This window comes from Adiantum capillus-veneris, chromosome 22, assembly GCF_014529385.1.
Source record: "Adiantum capillus-veneris isolate H3 chromosome 22, ASM1452938v2, whole genome shotgun sequence".
Taxonomy (NCBI): Eukaryota; Viridiplantae; Streptophyta; class Polypodiopsida; order Polypodiales; family Pteridaceae; genus Adiantum; species Adiantum capillus-veneris.
This window is the reverse complement of record NC_140952.1, coordinates 107,430,421-107,447,618: the sequence shown is the minus strand read 5'-3', so window position 1 is coordinate 107,447,618 and position 17,198 is coordinate 107,430,421. Positions and strand designations below refer to the sequence as shown.

The 17,198-nt window shown below is 41.6% G+C and overlaps 1 protein-coding gene across 1 annotated transcript; it reads right to left on the bottom strand.

Moving 5' to 3' along the window:
• Positions 1–8,544: 8,544 nt before the first annotated feature.
• Positions 8,545–11,535, bottom strand: LOC147429975 (pentatricopeptide repeat-containing protein At5g27110-like). Its single transcript, XM_086496161.1, has one exon. The coding sequence runs from the start codon at positions 11,402–11,404 to the stop codon at positions 9,074–9,076; it is 2,331 nt and encodes a 776-aa protein (XP_086352287.1). The 5' UTR covers positions 11,405–11,535; the 3' UTR covers positions 8,545–9,073.
• Positions 11,536–17,198: the final 5,663 nt, after the last annotated feature.

Below are 17,198 nucleotides of genomic sequence, written 5' to 3'. Positions count from 1 at the left end.
CACAAAATGGAAAAGGGAGAGACATGTCACAAGGCTATCACTTATGCTTCTTAATTATCATTGGCTAAGCTTTGCAAGGTCCAATGGGATGCCAGCATGAGTAAAAATCAAGAGGGGTCGACCAAGAGAGAGAGGGGGGGCTGATTTTGTCAAGGCATTAACACACACACACACACACACACAATCTCATGTGTGAAGCAAAGAAGACTCTCTCTCCTTCTCAAGCTTTTAATGGAAAGCTCATCATCTACTCCAAGCTTGTGAGAAGGGAGGCCTACACCAACAACTCTTGCCTTTCTGATGCAAATCCAACCAAGAGCCAAGCTCCAATGCATGCTCATCTCCTCTACCATGCTAATTACTAAACTAAGCTAAGCTATTATGAGTGATTATGTGAGGAGATATACTTCTTTCTCGTAAGAATACTCCTTCTTCCTCTCAATCTACTCTCATACCCCGCTAGCTCTCACCATCGTTGAATGTGTGTGAGGTCCTTGGTCTGAGACCGTGGGGGAATTGATGTTGTGTTTTATAAGTGTGAGCATGGTGCTTGAAGCTTCCATCTTCATTGCACCAGCAAGCTATTGAAGGAACACAAAGTATTGTATTGTAAAATGTCTCCCTTGATGGGGGAAACCTATAATACAAAGCCTTTTGGAGGGGGGACCGGCTCCATGTAAATCCGGTCCTCAACTGTTGTCAATAGATTAATTTATCTCTCTTTTTGAAGTATTGTTCATGCCTATCTAACTAGGTGTTATGATTTTTGTTGCTCTCTCCATCCAAGCACTCTTACTATGCTCATTAAGAATCTATTCTAATGAAATGCTCACTATGTCTATGCTATTTTCCGCTACACACAAGTTACTAGACCATTAAATGTTACATTGGTATCAGAGCACAAGTTTCTCTTTTCTTTCTCAAGAAGAGAGGTCCTCAAACTAGCTATAAATGGTTGGTATTATTAATTGCAATTGAGTAAGTAGAATAGGGATTTTTTAGCCTTGCAGTGTTCCTGCTTCGTGCAGATAACGGGGCATCACCGTCGAAGCTATGGTCTTAATACTGGAGTCCTATAGGGCTTTAACCACTACAAAGCTATTAGAAGCTTGACAAGAGCGGGTACTATTTTGGTGTTGAAAGACCCTCTCTCTATTCCTTGCAATATATGATGTTCGAGCCACAGGTATAGGAGCTTGAGTGCTTTTCTAAATTGGTTAATAGGAGTAGCAACTAGGGTTTGAAGTGCCAAGGTACACCCAAAAAAATTCACACCTAAAAGTTGTTAGAATAGCTGACAATAGTAAAGAGAGTGAAATTAATGTTGATAGCTTTGATTTTGCTAATGAGTAGGCTACAAATAATGCCCCTATGCTTGTTAACTAGCTTAATTCTAGGCTTCAACAAGCCATGGGCAATCCATCCCTCCAAAGTGAAGTGCAATGGCAGCTACATGCTCATGGGATTCTCCAAACTCCCCACCAAGAAGAGAGAGTACCTAGGAAGCCTCCTTTGTGAGACTTCCAAAAGAGGCGTCTCTCCAATAAGGGAAGAAGAGGGAAGCCTCCGTTGAATGCATCCAAGAGATTGTGCGCATTTCGGGCCACGTAGCTGTGCTCTCTCTCTCTCTCTCTCTCTCTCTCTCTCTCTCTCTCTCTCTCTCTCTCTCTCTCTCTCTCTCTCTCTCTCTCTCTCTCTCTCTCTCTCTCTCTCTCTCTCTGAGTTCTACCAAACATCGAGCGAACTTATCCAAGCAAGCTCAAAACCGAGCAAATTTATTAAGCGACTTGCTCAAGTGTATGTATACTTCTTCTCTAGAAAGAGCTTTCTCTAAACTCAAACAATGAACGTCAGCACCATTGCTAGTCTCTTATGGTGCTAACCTCACTCTCTCTCTCTCTCTCTCTCTCTCTCTCTCTCTCTCTCTCTCTCTCTCACACACACACACACACACACACACACACACACACACAATAAGTGTTTAATCAATAATTAATTGGTAAACATGAATAGCCATTAAAGCCTACAAACCCTTACTATACATTTGTTTGCTTATTCCTTCGTCAATAACACAACATTGTGGGCAGCAATGCTACTATTCTCTCCTAAGCTATCCACCTTGTCATGGGTACTGGCCTTCATATTAACTACTGAAAAATCTATGCCAAGCAGCTCATAGAAGTTCAACTTTATGGCCTCCATATGGAGACTCAACTTTGGCCTTCATAATATGAGGTTGGCATCCAAATTGCACATCACATCCCGCTTCATGCAAGTACTCCCGCCCACTTGCCGCATCCTCTTTTGCCTCGATTTGTTGACGCAGATCTATCTCTACACAGTGCTCAAGTATCCTATCATTCTTTTTGCCATTTCAAAGTTGAAAGGTCAGTACCAAGCGAATAGGGGCGGTAGAACTGTGTTTCGGGCTCTGATTCGCTTGGTACTAACCATATTCCTTGCAGTTGTGTTGTCATTATGCTGTTTGTAGATCTTTTATACTTTTCTCTAGTTCAAATTTGCAAGGTCAGTATCAAGAGAATAGGGATATCATTATTGTAATTGTTGCTCTGGTTCTCTTGATACTGACCATACTATTTGCAGCTGTGTTTGACGCGTGGATCCCCTTATGTGAAAGTAACATTCACTCACATAATGTGGTTCTTTCTTTGTTATGTTGTTTGTAGAGATGGCTCATGGAAAGGCCACACCTAGAAGAGTGACAGGTGAGTCCTTGCATGCTCAAGAAGACACCGATACGAGCTGCACAGATGCGTCCTAGAGGAGCTGTGTAGGATCAAAAGGCACATGCAACCGGCCATTCCAAGGCTTCCCTTTCAATGCGTGATACAAGAGATATGTGAGAATTGGAGGGGGCATGCGATGGGCCAGTAGTGCTCTTCTATGCCTACAAGAGATTGCGGAGGATTACCTCGTTGAATTCTTCAGTAATAGTTGCATCCTGGTGGCCCATGCGCATCGTGTCACGATTATGCCCAGGGATTTTGGCACGCCCGTAGGCTGCATTTTTGCTACTACGATGGGTTGCTTTAGCCAGTGCCAAACCGAGACAACAAGACAATGGTTATTCTTAACATCCCCCCCTCCATCCTCCTGCACGACAGGCAGAGCCTTCAAGGGTTGAGAGTAACAATTGCACACGATCACGGGTTGGAGGAGCCCGCACAGGTAGAGACAGAGCCCACCAAGGAGGAGCAACCCGGTTTAGAGCCTGAGCCAATGAGAGAGGAACCCGCAGAGGTAGAACTAGAGCCCACCAGGGAGGAGCCAATCAGAGAGGATCCCACAACCCTACAGCCAGAGAGGAGAAGCCCGCCAATTCAGACCCTAAGCCAATGAGAGCAGACCCCGATAAGGTACACCCAGAGTCAACTCAAGAAAAGCAAGAGGTAGGTACCTCTTCGCAAGGGCAAGACAACGTAGAGCAACGGCAAGCTAGCGAAGAGCAAGAACGTGTGCAAGAAGACTGGCATAATGTAGAGCAAATCAACAAAGAAAATGAGAGGAACTACAAATGCTTGCCAATTCAACACCTCTTCAAGCACAGATTCCTCTGCCCAAACGATTAGAGGCGGACTCCGTTTTCAACCTCGATCGACACGATTTTCTCTGCATGCGCAATTTCTCCAACGCCAACGCTATGGATACAGTCGTCCACGCTGCTATGTGGTAAGGATAAGGTTCAATATGTGACGATATTGGGGTCAGTACCAAGCGAATAGGGACCCCTGGATATTTACAAGGTTGCTATTCGCTCGGTATTGACCTGTGTTTGGGGCCAGTACCAAGCGAAAAGAGGCACTTGGAAATTTTTAAGGCCACTAATCGCTTGGTATTGACCCGGGTCAAAACCAAGCGATTAGGGACTTATATGACCATTTCAAGAACCGTATTTGCTTTGTTCTGACCTATCTCTATATATCCAGTAAATGTTCTAAAGCCTAGTACTTTTTCATGTCAGACACGCTATCTCGCTTCTGCCTGCGAATGTGCAGGACAAAATCTATGTAATAGATCTGCTTATATTGCCTATGCTTCAGAACAATGGAATGTCATTTTTGATGTTGTTGGGCTAGTTCAACAAAGTAAACTGGGATCTAGTGCACTTTCTGGTCACTGCATACAATCAAAGGTGAGTTTTGTGTCGATATGCAAAGCTATGTTGGACTTAGGGGCTTACTATTTCTCATCGTTCATAGTTTTGATGTTTTCTTTTTGTATAGTGAACATTGGAGTGTGGTGTTATTCGACATTCAAGCGAAGGTAGTCTACTACGAAAACTCCACGCAAAGCAGGGAATTCCATGGGCGTGTAAAGGCATAAGACTTATCTTTATGCTTTTGCATGTAGTGTCTGTTTCTAATGCCCTACTAAACAAGTGCTTATGTATGTAGTTCCACGATAAAATTTGTTTGCTGTGTGGAGCACATTTTATTAGCACATGATCTAGGTGCTGCCACTGAGCATCGACCGGTCAGCGTGCCCACTCAGGATGATGATTTTAGATGTGGTTGGAGGACATGTATGAATGCTATGCTCCTTCTAAGCCAAATTCTAGATGTACCAAACGTAAGTATGCATGTTTTTAGTGCTTGTATCGCTACAAGGCCTTTATGAAAAGAAGTTACTTCTTTACTTACTTTCTTATTATTACGCATCTATAAGACCTTGAATTACATGACTACAACCCCTATGATGTGCGTAATTTTTTTGTAATGGCCATTCAGTATATTATAATTTCAGTCCATAATCGATCAAGAGAGGAAAGCGCATGAGCTGAGGAGTTTGAACAAGCCCGCATTGATGAAATCACGCAGAGGTACCAGTAGATTCAAGAGGAGGTTCGAAACATGCAAGAAGCAATCAATCAATATTATGTGGACTCCGCAAAAGTAGAGGATTGGGTAACACGTCCACGTCTAGAGAGAGAACAGAGTGAAGATTCACACGTTCAAGATGCATGGGAAGCCATGGACGAAGCCCAAGCATTTGAGCGACGCAAAAGGGCACTGGAGACTAGCGTCCTCCAAGGGAGAAGGAGCAGCAATCGGCCGAGCGGGCAGGGGAGCAGTGGTAGGAACTGTTGGTGCAAGGGACGGTAATCATCACCTCTTTGTATAAATTTTGAATGAAAATTTACTATGTATAAATCCTTGAGAGAATAGAAAGTTTGTGATTTTGAGATAAGGTTTGTGACCTAGCTTCCGGTTGAAGCAATCAAGTAAAGAGAGGGACTCCTTGCACAATGTTGTTTTCTCCTTGTGTCTTAGAATTTAAGAAAAACAAAGTGTTAGTATCTATATCCATTTAGTTAGCACCTTTCTATTGTTGAAACTGAATGCATACACTTCTGGTAGCAGTGGGGCTGGTCTTCATATGTAAGATCTACCCTAAGTTATGCAAGAGTTGCACTTGACATTGTGTCCATCACAGTAAGTAGGCTCTCTCGAAAGTAGATCTCCATTGCTAAAGGTTTGTTCTCAGAGTTAAACTCTATATCTTGTTCGATTGGAATAAGTTGCCCACTAAGAAGATGATATCTAAAATAGTAAAATGACACTATGAAATTTTGAGAGCATATAATGTACTTGTAAATTATGGATTTATTTTGCAAAATACAGACTTTGCCCTCCGACTGTTTCCTATCCCAATTATCATCTAAAAAGTCCAAACAGACTTGCAAATGAATATTGTTGTGGTAGTTCTTATTTGCTTATTGAAGGAGAAATCTACAAACACTTCAATAGGCATAAATAGAGTGAGCCTAACACTCTTTGTAGCAATTGAATACTTAAGGGACTTCTGTATATCCTGAAACAACCTATTTTTGAAGCTTTCACTAGTTTGGGACATTGGCAAAAACCACTCCTTGCTGTCAAACGATGGAAGTGGCAAACGAGTCACACGATCCAAACAAACGATATTCGGGGTTCCAAATATGACATATCATAGAAGAATATTTCATTATTTGCAAGCTCCTTGTGCGGTCTTCCTTGGTACATTTGCTCACCAATAAATGCATGGAAAGCATCAAAAATCCCAACTATGCTCTCAACTGGTTGCCAGTCTGTCATGTTCGATGGATAAATATCTGCACCACATCAAACATGATATCAACCATAAGCCTTCAAAAATAAACATGCACTGAATGAGATATATGCTCAAAATACCATACAGTTGGGTCAAAATACCATACAGTTGGGTCAATGTCGTGGAAAATTAGGAGGAGACTTTTGCCACCTTAAGTCTGCATGTTGGAAAGCATGTTGTATGAGGACCTCTTTCACCCACTTTCTTTGTGCACACACTTTAAACTCTTTAATTTGACCCTTGAAAGCCTCCATAAAATCATTGCATTGCCTCCTCTTCCTCCTCCTCGTCTGCAATAGTATCCAACTTTCGATAGTTATTCTAGATGGTATTCATGATTGATTATCTGTAGTATAACTATTAAAAATGGTAACAGAGTCAATTGTAGTGCTAGGCCTTCAAGAGATATTTATGGTGTATACTAAAACAGACAGTAGAGTTAACAAAAATATGAAAAAGAGATGACAGTTTTTAGAGAGAAGTAGAGTTACTCAAAGTAACAGTTGGGCGGGAACATAGATACTGGATGGAGCCTTCAATGCAAGTTTTGAAATTCTTTGGTACAAAGTTAGTACGGTTTACGGCATTTACTCTTTGAAAGTGTGACATTGTATAATTTGAATAACAAAAATACCGTTGTCTTCTTGGGACAGCATCACTTTTAGAGGTAGATGAAGTGTCACTTTTATACCTCTCCCTTGAAAGTTCAGGGCGTACTTCTTCTTCTCGAACAGTACCTTCATTACCCAAAAAGATTCTTCTCTTTTAGGTTTCGTTTGCAGACCTTAGAGGAATTCTCTCTTCTTAGGCACTTGGGGGAACTTGAATTTGGCTTTAAATCTCTGCTTGCAAAATAGGGTTTTCCATTACTTCTCGCAACTTGTCAACAACGTAGTTGACAACTCTGCAACATCATCAAATGATATACCATGAGCCAAATCTAAGTTGTCAATATTAATTACATTCTCTTTACTATGTTGGGCATGATTAAATTTCCTTGTATGTGTATGCTAACTCTTTTCTTGGCACTTTCAAAACTTTGGCTATCACTCGTCTTATCCCTTGAAAATTAACACTCAAGTAACTACTTCTGTGGTTTACAATATTGCTAATTGTAATGAGTAGTGGAGTGGATTTGACAGTGCGAGGTTGACATCGGTTCCTATTGGGCAACTAATAGCTCAATAATGGTTAAACCATAGGCATGAAAGACTCCATTAGTAAAACCATAAATCTAGATAGTGTTCTCCATACCCTGTAAACACGCATACCAACCAAGTTAATTAATCTCAATTCCACTTACCCTATTGCAATGAACAATGCAAACCTTTTATAGATTACTTAAGAACCTCTTTTCTTAGACAAAAAAAGACAAACTTGAGCTCTGATACCAATGTCAGAGAATTAAGTATTAACTTTTAGATTCAACGGAATTTAACTATAAAAGGAGAGTTTTTCTTAAAAGAAAAATAACAAGGAGAATATAGGTTGTGTCGGACTGATTTCTTTACACAATTACCTATAAAAATACACATAATCATGATACCCAATTAAAATTGACAACCAGATTTGCTTGGAGCGGATTCTCCTTCCAAAAGGACTTGTACTATAATCCTCTAAAAAGAAAGCTTTGTTATAATACATGTTCATGCTCTTACCGAGCTTTAGTTGAATCAAGAAGATGGTTTTCTTGAAGATTCCATGGCATAACCCTGCTTCCCCAACCCTAAACACCCTCATGAGGAAAGAGAAACGACGGGGAAAGAGGAAGATGAGAGTGAAAAGAAATGGTTTTCAAGCAAGAGAATGGATTTTTCGTATACGTTTTCTCAAGGGCAAACTCTTAGCATAACATGGTATAATAGAGCAATAGAGATTGAGAAGAAGAAACTTTCATTGGCTCAAATTTGTATCCATAGCCAAGAGCTTGAGCATAGAATCCATCTCTAGAGCTCTCATGAGAGAAGGAGAGAGAGTGTTTGCTTCGCCAACTTAGCCATTTCAAAGAGTGCGAGAAGAGCAAGAAGAGTGAAAAATCCACACGAACGCCTCCTTATATGCTTGTGTAACTATGCAACTAAACTGAAATTAAAATGCTTCATACTTGACTAATGAGATGGGAACACCTCATAATGCATGTTTGGACCTTATATTGCAACCCAAGCATGCCACACATTTATCATAGCTTGCCTTGCATGATAGAACTCGCCCCCTCCTAAATTTGGACTCTTCTTGACAAGTGGAGACACCACACATATGCACACTTGTTAAGTTCACTCAAAGCAAGTGTGTTATTTTGGACATGTGACCTACTCAAGCTTAGTAAACAAAGATTAGAGTGAACTTATTAAATGAGAAAGGGCTTTGTAGTAAGGCATCATCATTTAACCTTAGTTTTTAGCTCTTCCCTTTCATTTAATAAAAACCATAAATTTATCTTTTTATTAATTAGCTCGGACATAAGACCTTTACAGAAACCTTGAAGGCTTATGAAACTAACTCAAGGTTACAACCTACTTATCAGTTTACGATGTGCTAAATTAAGATAAACTTTGGTACAAGTAAAACTAACACTTTGAGCTTAAGACTTTAACCTCCTGTGTAAAACCTTTGCACAATGCTTTGAGGGTGCCTCCAAGTTGCTCCCAAAATCTGCTAAATTTAGACATGTTATATTTAGACAATATATATGGCAAGTTTGAATTTCACCCTAAGACTTGTCTGAAGAGTTATTCTAAGGACTTCAACTTAGCATAGTCACTTTCTATTTTTAAACTCCCATAATTGCTCGTTGTCATGTACCTTTGATCAAAATTGTCCTAGATACATTTATCCTTCCTTGACATGCACCTATGACTGAGATAACTATTTCATGCCTGTTTGCGTTCCCCGTTCCACGTTTCGATTTTCCGTTCCTCGTACCTATACGGCACAAAGATACCCCAGCTACTTCCTCTCTAAGTCAACGTAAGCTATAAATTTTCTCTTGTAAATCTTCATCATTGTTTGCAATCATAATTGTCCCCTCCTCCATGCCATTCACAGCATACATGTTGGACAAAATTACGCGCCATGCAACATTCTCAGGATCCAATCGAAACAAAATCTCTGCAGCTCGCTCACCTCGCTCTAGGTCCGCTTGATGTCTGCAAGCACCAAGCAAGCTCATCCATGTTACAATTGTCGGTTGGTCGGGCATATCGTAGATCAAGCTTTCTGCCTCATCCAGCATGCCAGCTCTTCCAAACAAATCAACCATGCAGCCATAATGATCTGCAGAGGGTTTAATGCCATACTTCTGACTCATCAAGTTAAAGAAATGATGGCCTTCACTCACAAGGCCAGTATGACTGCATGCATTGAGAACGCTAATAAATGTCGCATCTGTTGGCCTTATTGTAGTTTCTTGCATTTGATAAAACAACTGAAGAGTACTCCTTCCCTTTCCATGCTGCGCAAAACCCGCAATCAACGCATTCCAAGTCACTGCACTTTGTGAAGGTGTCCTAGCAAATACTGCCTCTGCAGCTTCAAGGCTCCCACACCTGCCATATAAGCTAATTAAAGCCGTCCCTACTGCCTCATCCAGCTCATAAGCCTCCATCACAATTTCCGCATGTACCTGTTCGCCTTCTTTGAGGGCTGCCATGTCTGCACACATATCAAGAACACAAATGCATGAGACCATGTCTGGTATGATGCATTCTTCATGCAATCTTCCATACATTTGAAATGCAGCATCCCATTGCTCAAGATGTGCATATGTGGCAATCATTGAACTGAATGTAATCGAATTCTTCTCTGGAAGTCTATCAAATAGACTCCTCGCTTCCTCGGTAGCACCACACTTCCCATACATGTTGATTATGGCCGTTCCAACGGCTACATCCAACTCAGCCTCCTTCACAATTATCTGTGTATGCAAACGCTTCCCATCAGCCAGAGATAGGACTTTTGCACACACATCAAACGTGCTGACAAATGTTACTTTATCGGGAATCAATCCTTCCCACTGCATTTGATTGAGGTATTCAAAGGCTCTTGTGAAGTGGCTCTGTTGTGCATGCACAGCAATAACGGTGTTCCATGTCACAATGTTCTTGTACGGCATCCCTTCAAACACCTCGCGAGCCTTCGCTAGAGAGTTGCACTTGCCGTACATGTTAACCAAGGCAGTTGAGATGATCACATGAGGGAGAAAACCACGCGCCAGTAATTGACCGTGAATGTATTCGCCCTCCTCAAGAGCCAAGATGCCTGTGCATGCATCGATGACAGAAACAAAGGTTCCTTGGTCAGCATCGATACCTTTCTCTTGCATCTGAAAGAATGACTGCAATGCTTCCAAACCCTTCCCATGCTGGGCATAGGCAGCAATCAGGGTATTCCACGATGTAACATTGGGATCCCGGATGTTGTCAAAAACCTGGTGAGCTTCCTTGAGTAGGTTGCACTTGGCGTACATATTGACAACTGCAGTGGCTACCACCACATCTTGCTCAACATCGGTTCCCAATATGCGGGCACGAACTCTTTGTCCAATATCTAATGCCCTTAGACATGCACATGCGTCCAGCAAGGAGATGAATGTGACACTATTTGGAAGCTCCCCTTGGTGCTGCATTACATAAAATAGCCAAACAGCATCCTCACCTTTTCCATGCTGTGCGTACGCTGCAAGCATGGCACTCCATGAGTAAACATTGTGTGTGTGCATTTTCTCAAACATAACAATGGCTGACTTCAGATCGCCACACTTCGAGTACATGTTTACTATTGCGGTGTCGACAACCAAATCACCTTCACATCCATTCATGATAATGCATGAGTGCAAAAGTTTTCCCACAACTAGGACTGAAGCATTGGTGCATACAGAGAGAATACTAACCAGTGTGAATTTGTTTGGCTCAAGTTCATGCTGCCACATTTGCTGAAAGACTTGAAATGCCATGTCAACGTTCCTGCCGCGTGCATACACATGAATGAGGAGATTCCAAGAGAAGACAACATGGGTATGCATCTTGGCAAACAAGGTACACGTTTCAGCTAAGGCCCCACATTTGCCATACATGTGAAGAAGTAATTTCTGCATGCCAAATATGGTATCGTACCCATACTGAGCGACAAGCAGATGAAGATGATGGGCATGCGATAAGACTTGACAGGTGCGCAAGAGGGGGGTATAGCTCTCGAGATCTTCAATGGGGAGCTCTGCCCAAGTGGAGAGCCACCGTGCTTTCGTTGAAAATCGAAAAAATCCATGGATTCCTGAAGAGAAAGCTCTGCTAAGCATGTAGCATGCCTTCGCTCAGAGAGCTCTCCTCTTGCTGCGTGTTGCATTGTTCTCCCTACTTCGAAATGCAAGTCGAAATATTAACCAGGACTCTTGGACACCCCTGTTTAAATACTCTAGCGTTGCCGTGAGGAGCTACTAGTACGGCCAAAGGGTTATCACGTGCAAAAGGGTTTGTTTTTGTTTTGGACTTTAATCTTCAGGTCGCAGATTGCGAAACGTGTAAAAGACTCTCCCTTCTGTCATATTATGTTAGTAGATTTAATAAGGGGTGTTCACAACTGTTGACACAACGTAGAAAGGGCAGCCTCCCCTCATCACTATATCACACGGGCATGGTCAAATGGGATCAATGGTGGAGGACGAAAAGGCGACTTACGTCAATTATGGACCGTCAAATTTGAGATTGTTCCGAATTTACCAATTTGTTCGAATTTACAAATTTACCCCGAATTTACTAATCGGTCCACATTTACAATATGACATACTCGAATCACCTATATTTCAACGCATGCATGAGGACGTAGTGGTTAGTGCACATGGCTCATGGTGGGGAGGTCGAGGGTTGAAGACATGGGGTGTGGATCGATCCGAATTTACAAGCCAGCCCGAATTTGCTATTCTTTCCGAATTTACCAAATACGCATCCGACGGCCCAGATCACCTCAGCCGTCGATCCCATTTGACCATGCCCGTGCGAGATAGTGTGGAGGGCAGCCTCCTTCTCGGGAACAAAACCAAGTCTACTCACTTTTTAACGCCAGTCGTGAAGAGCGGTTCGATCTCATGCCCTTTACTACTATGCACCTGCACATGACTACATGTTCATTTTTTATTTGTTGCTCATGTCGATGAGTTTTTTGTTAAATTTGAAGACCAACAGTGTGAATGAAGTGAAGGTGGACAAGGGACGGCCCGAGCTCGCGGCGTTGAGAAGTTTGAATGCACCCTCAACATCTCCAAAAGCAAGTGCTTAGAGTCCTCGCGTGTATGTTTAACAAGGCCCATTCTCATGTTTGAAAGGGAACTTCTAATAGTCTTCTATGAATAGTGTAAAAGTCCCAACAACGGGCTAGATCTCAATAGAGGGATCATTTTTTAATACAAAAAGACAAGAGGGTGTTGAATCTCGGATACTCGAGCCATAATGGTGAGAGGATTGGCATGGAGTATCTTAACTTGATTTTCTCTTGTGTAGGATCACTACCTAATCTTTGTACCTCTTTTATGGGTTCAAGCTCGTCCATGCTTAATAGTACCCACATGTTTAAATTGGGAATATTGAAACATATCCCTGGAAGGTTGTGTGCATATAACAGTAGAAGTAAAACCACCATGCTCACCTTCGTCCGGACTTACTAGTACCCACATTTTATAATGGGAATATTAAAACACACATCGCTCGAAAATTATGTGTGTACCAAAAGTAGAACAACCATGCTCACCTGACAACACTCGTCCATAGGTCTCTAATGGGCTTGCTTGCACCTTGTTCATGAAGGCCATGTCATGATCTAGAGTGCGATATTTTGATATCCTTAATATCGCACCTTTACCCTAGTGAGGGGGCTTGTTTCTATGACAAAATATCATATCCTCCCAATTCTTTTACAACAAGTGAAAGAATCATGGTGGCTTTCCAAAACAAATAGAACGTGATAAAATCATTAGGTTGAGTTTAAGTAGAATCAGTGTTCAAGAAAGAATTGCCTCAGCTTAGCCTTGAACCTGTTGAAAATGGAGACTAACTAGTTGTAAGCCATGATAAAGAGAAGAAAAAATGGTGAAATATGTGAGAAAATAGTTCAAAAATCCTACAAATTTTAAATTTATGCTAGTATTTCGATTTGCTTCTTTGTGGGGAGAAAACTCAATCGACGACCGCTTAATAAAAGAGACTTTGACTAGAACTAAGTTATAGAATGTAAGAAAAGTCAAGCCATGTGAGGCTGTGAAATGAAATGTGAAATTAAAAAAAACTCATTAATATGTGTGTGTGTGTCCATAGGATTTACTAGAATTATGCAAGTGAAGTTTCACTTTAATATTCTAAAACAATAAAAATGCAAGAAAAGTCAAAACATGTAAGGATATGAAATGAAAGTGAAATAAAAAGATCCATTTACTATTTTGAAATTGAAATAACATTTAATGTAAGTCTCAATGTCACTAATCCTAACCCAACTCAACTCTAATGCTTCTTTTAAAAAGCCAAAAAGGCAAAAGCTAATGAAAGAAACTTGCCCAAGCTTTCAAGCTCTCTTTGTGCGTGTGGATTTTGAAACTCACCTTGAATAACCCTCTAAGGGGTACTATCTTATGGTGACTCTTGCTCCCACTCTCATCCACACGCCATGGAAAATGAAATCTTTGCATTAGAAAAGTCATTTTTTTATAGCTTGCTACCAATAAAAAAAATCTCTCACTTGACAAAGCGGGAAACCCCCCCCCCCCCCCCCCCCCCCCACACACACACACACAGGCCCTTAGGTACCGGTATGAGACAAAGAGTAACACCAAAAGAGATTTTCTATTTTATCATTGAAAGAGAGCTTTATAAGCTCGGCTATACAAATGAGTGGTGAGGGAAGTACATCTTTGTTGGAATTAGGGTTGCAGGAAAACACACACAGCGTGGAGAAGACGAAGGAAGCTCAAGCCACACAACAGAGAGTGTATTACTTAGTGTGCAATGAAAAGATAGATAGCCCTAGAGTGATGGACGTATATACAATGCACGGAGAAAAAACCTCCTAAAGGGGGGGAAAAATGCCCTGGCGGTCCTAGTGTGTTCACACACATCACTACCACATGTATATGGTAACAAATCCCCCCTGGAGTGATGCGGTGAACGAGAGCGGACACATGAGTAAAGGGAAGTGCCATGCCCTGAGGACATGATCAGTCCACAAAGGGGAGTAAGCCCAAAGCTTTCAGGAAATCTTTGAGCTACTCACGAAATAATGCTTTTGTGAAACAATCTGCAAGGTTGTACTATGTTGGCACATAAGCCAAGATGATCTCTCCTGGTGAGAGCCTCTCCCTGATATAGTGGTAATGCACCTCAATGTGCTTTGTGCGAGCACAAAAAATTGGGTTCCTCGTAACTGCCAATGCGCTCTGATTGTCAATGTAGATAGTGTTGGTAGTGTCCTGTCCAACACCCAAATCAGCCATAAGACTTCTGAGCCATACACACTCAACCCTAGCTGTGAAGACTGCCATGTACACAGCTTCTCAACTAGAAGTGGCCACATTAGGTTGCTTCTTGCTCTTATATACATGAACTGCCAAGCATGAAATGTAACATTTAATGGCCTAATAACTTGTGTGTAGCGGAAATTAACATGAACATAGTGGGCATTTCATTAGAATAGATTCCTAATGAGAATTACAAGAGTGCTTGGGTGGAGAGAGCAACAAAAATCATAACACCTAGTTAGATAGCATCAACAATACTTTCAAAAGAGAGAGAAATTAAGCTATTGACAACAGTTGAGGACCGGATTTACATGGAGCCGGTCCCCCCTCCAAAAGGCTTTGTATTATGGTTTCTCCCCTCAAGAGAGACATTGTACAATACAATTCTTTGTGTTCCTTCAAGACTAGCTAGTGCAATAAAGATAAAAGCTTCATGCACTAAGCAAAACACTTAACAAACACAACTTTAATTATCTCCGTTCTCAGACCCAAGACCTCACACACCTTCGAAGATGGTGAGAGCTAGCAGGGTATGAGAGTAGATTGAGAGGAAGAAGGAGTATCTTACGAGAAAGATATACATCTCCTCACATAATCACTCATATTAGCATAGCTTAGCTTAGTAATTAGCTTGGTAGAGGAGATGAGCATGCATTGAAGCTTGGCTCTTGGTTGGATTTGCATCCACATGCCAAGAGTGTGTTGATGTAGGCTTCTATCTCACAAGCTTGGAGTAGGTGATGAGCTCTCCATTAAAGCTTGGGAAGAGATAGTCTTCTCTTTCTTCACACATGAGATTGTGTGAGTGTGTGTGTGATAATGCTTTGCAAAAATCAGCCCCCTCTCTCTCTCTTGGGCGAGCCCTCTTGCTTTTTGATCTTGTTCCAGCCTCATTGGCCCTCCCCAAGTCAAGCCAATGACCATTAAGCAGCATAAGTGATAGCCTTTTGACATGTGTCCCCCTTTCCCCTTTTGTGAGAGCTTTAGGTAATTAAATTATTGAACTAAACTCTCATTGGACCCCTTTGCCTCTTGGCCAATAGGAATCAGGCAAGCCATTGGGCTCCTGAATGCTCATTGGACCCCTTGTGAGATTGCCCAATAGTCTTCTAGGAGACTTAATTCTCATTGGTTTCTTTTATTAAATGTTATTAAATTAATTAAACTAGATTTACTCTAGCTTAATTCTCATTGGTCCACTTCAAGGGTCATCCAATAAAAATTGGGCACACCTTGTGGGCATCTGGCCTAGGGAGCTGACATGTGTCCCTCATTCCCTTTGTGTAAAGGGAGCCTGTGTGTGTGTGTGTGTGTGTGTGTGACTTTCTCTCTCATCCCCTACTCTCAAGGCTCGCCCCCTCCCATGTAGGATATGCAAAGACTTTTTAGTCACACACAAAGCATCCAATTTCCCCTAGGTTTGACCTTTGGACACAACCTTTGAATTTTGGAACCTTAGCATTTTGGAAGTCTTAATGGGCTGAACCTTAGGGTCTTTTTAGCCCATTGTTGCACATGGCTCTTTTGCAGATGGCCCTTCCCTTTGGATCCCTATTTTCGCTCCTTTGGATCCCTACTATGGCCGGTCTGCTAGCTTAACCAATATTCTAGCTGTTTCTCCCTTGGCACTTCCCCACATTAAATGATCAGTTTAATATGAGACAATCATTTAGGAGAATTAGATATTGATTATTATGACATTACCTCTCTCTTGAAATCATAGTCGTCCTCGACTATGGTGTAGAGAAGATAAAGCATATTCATGAGTCCTTTTCTTAGCGGGTAGAGGATCCCTATGTTACCCTACGACATCATTCCACAATGGATGACTAGTCCATTTGGCGCTTGAGAGCCTTAGGCTGCCGCAAGCATGTCTGCACATTAGTCCTATCAATCTTCCATAGTAGAGTGACAAGCTCTACTTGGTGTTTGGGAGACGTCGTCTCCGCAAACTTGATCTAAGCATGCATACTACTTCATTTTTGTGCACAATAAAGAAAAAGAGAGTCTTATAAGACAAAAAACTTTGTTCATTTTTAACATTTTGTACATTTGCTTACTCTTGGGAAGCATTGTAAGCATTGACAAGGTTTAGGTTATCCTTTAATTGTATGCCTTGCATCCATCTAGCATCTTCAAAAGGATAATTCTTAAACTTAATAAGATATCGTCGGATAGTCTTACTGCCTCTTAATACCTTGTCTTCATGTCGGAGAATGGACTCGGGCTGCAGCACCTCCTCTTGGTCCTCGATCTCCGGTGGGTCTTCAATAGTTGGTTCTTGAGGTGGCTCTCCTTTGTAAGGCTTTAATAGGCTCACATGGAAAACATTGTGTATGAGCCAATGATTGGGCAACTTGAGTTGATAGGCCATCTCGTTGATTGGCCTAAGAATCTGGAAGGGACCATAGTACCTTTTTGCTAGTTTAGCATAGTACTTTTGGTGGCCCGTAGGATTCTTGCCCGTCGTGTGCCTTGATCGAGCCTTGGGAAACTTTAACAAGACCCAATCATTTTCTTTAAAGGCTTGGGCTCTTCTGTGATTGTCAGCAGCAGTCTTTTGCCTTTGCTGTGAGATAGAGATAGCATCCTT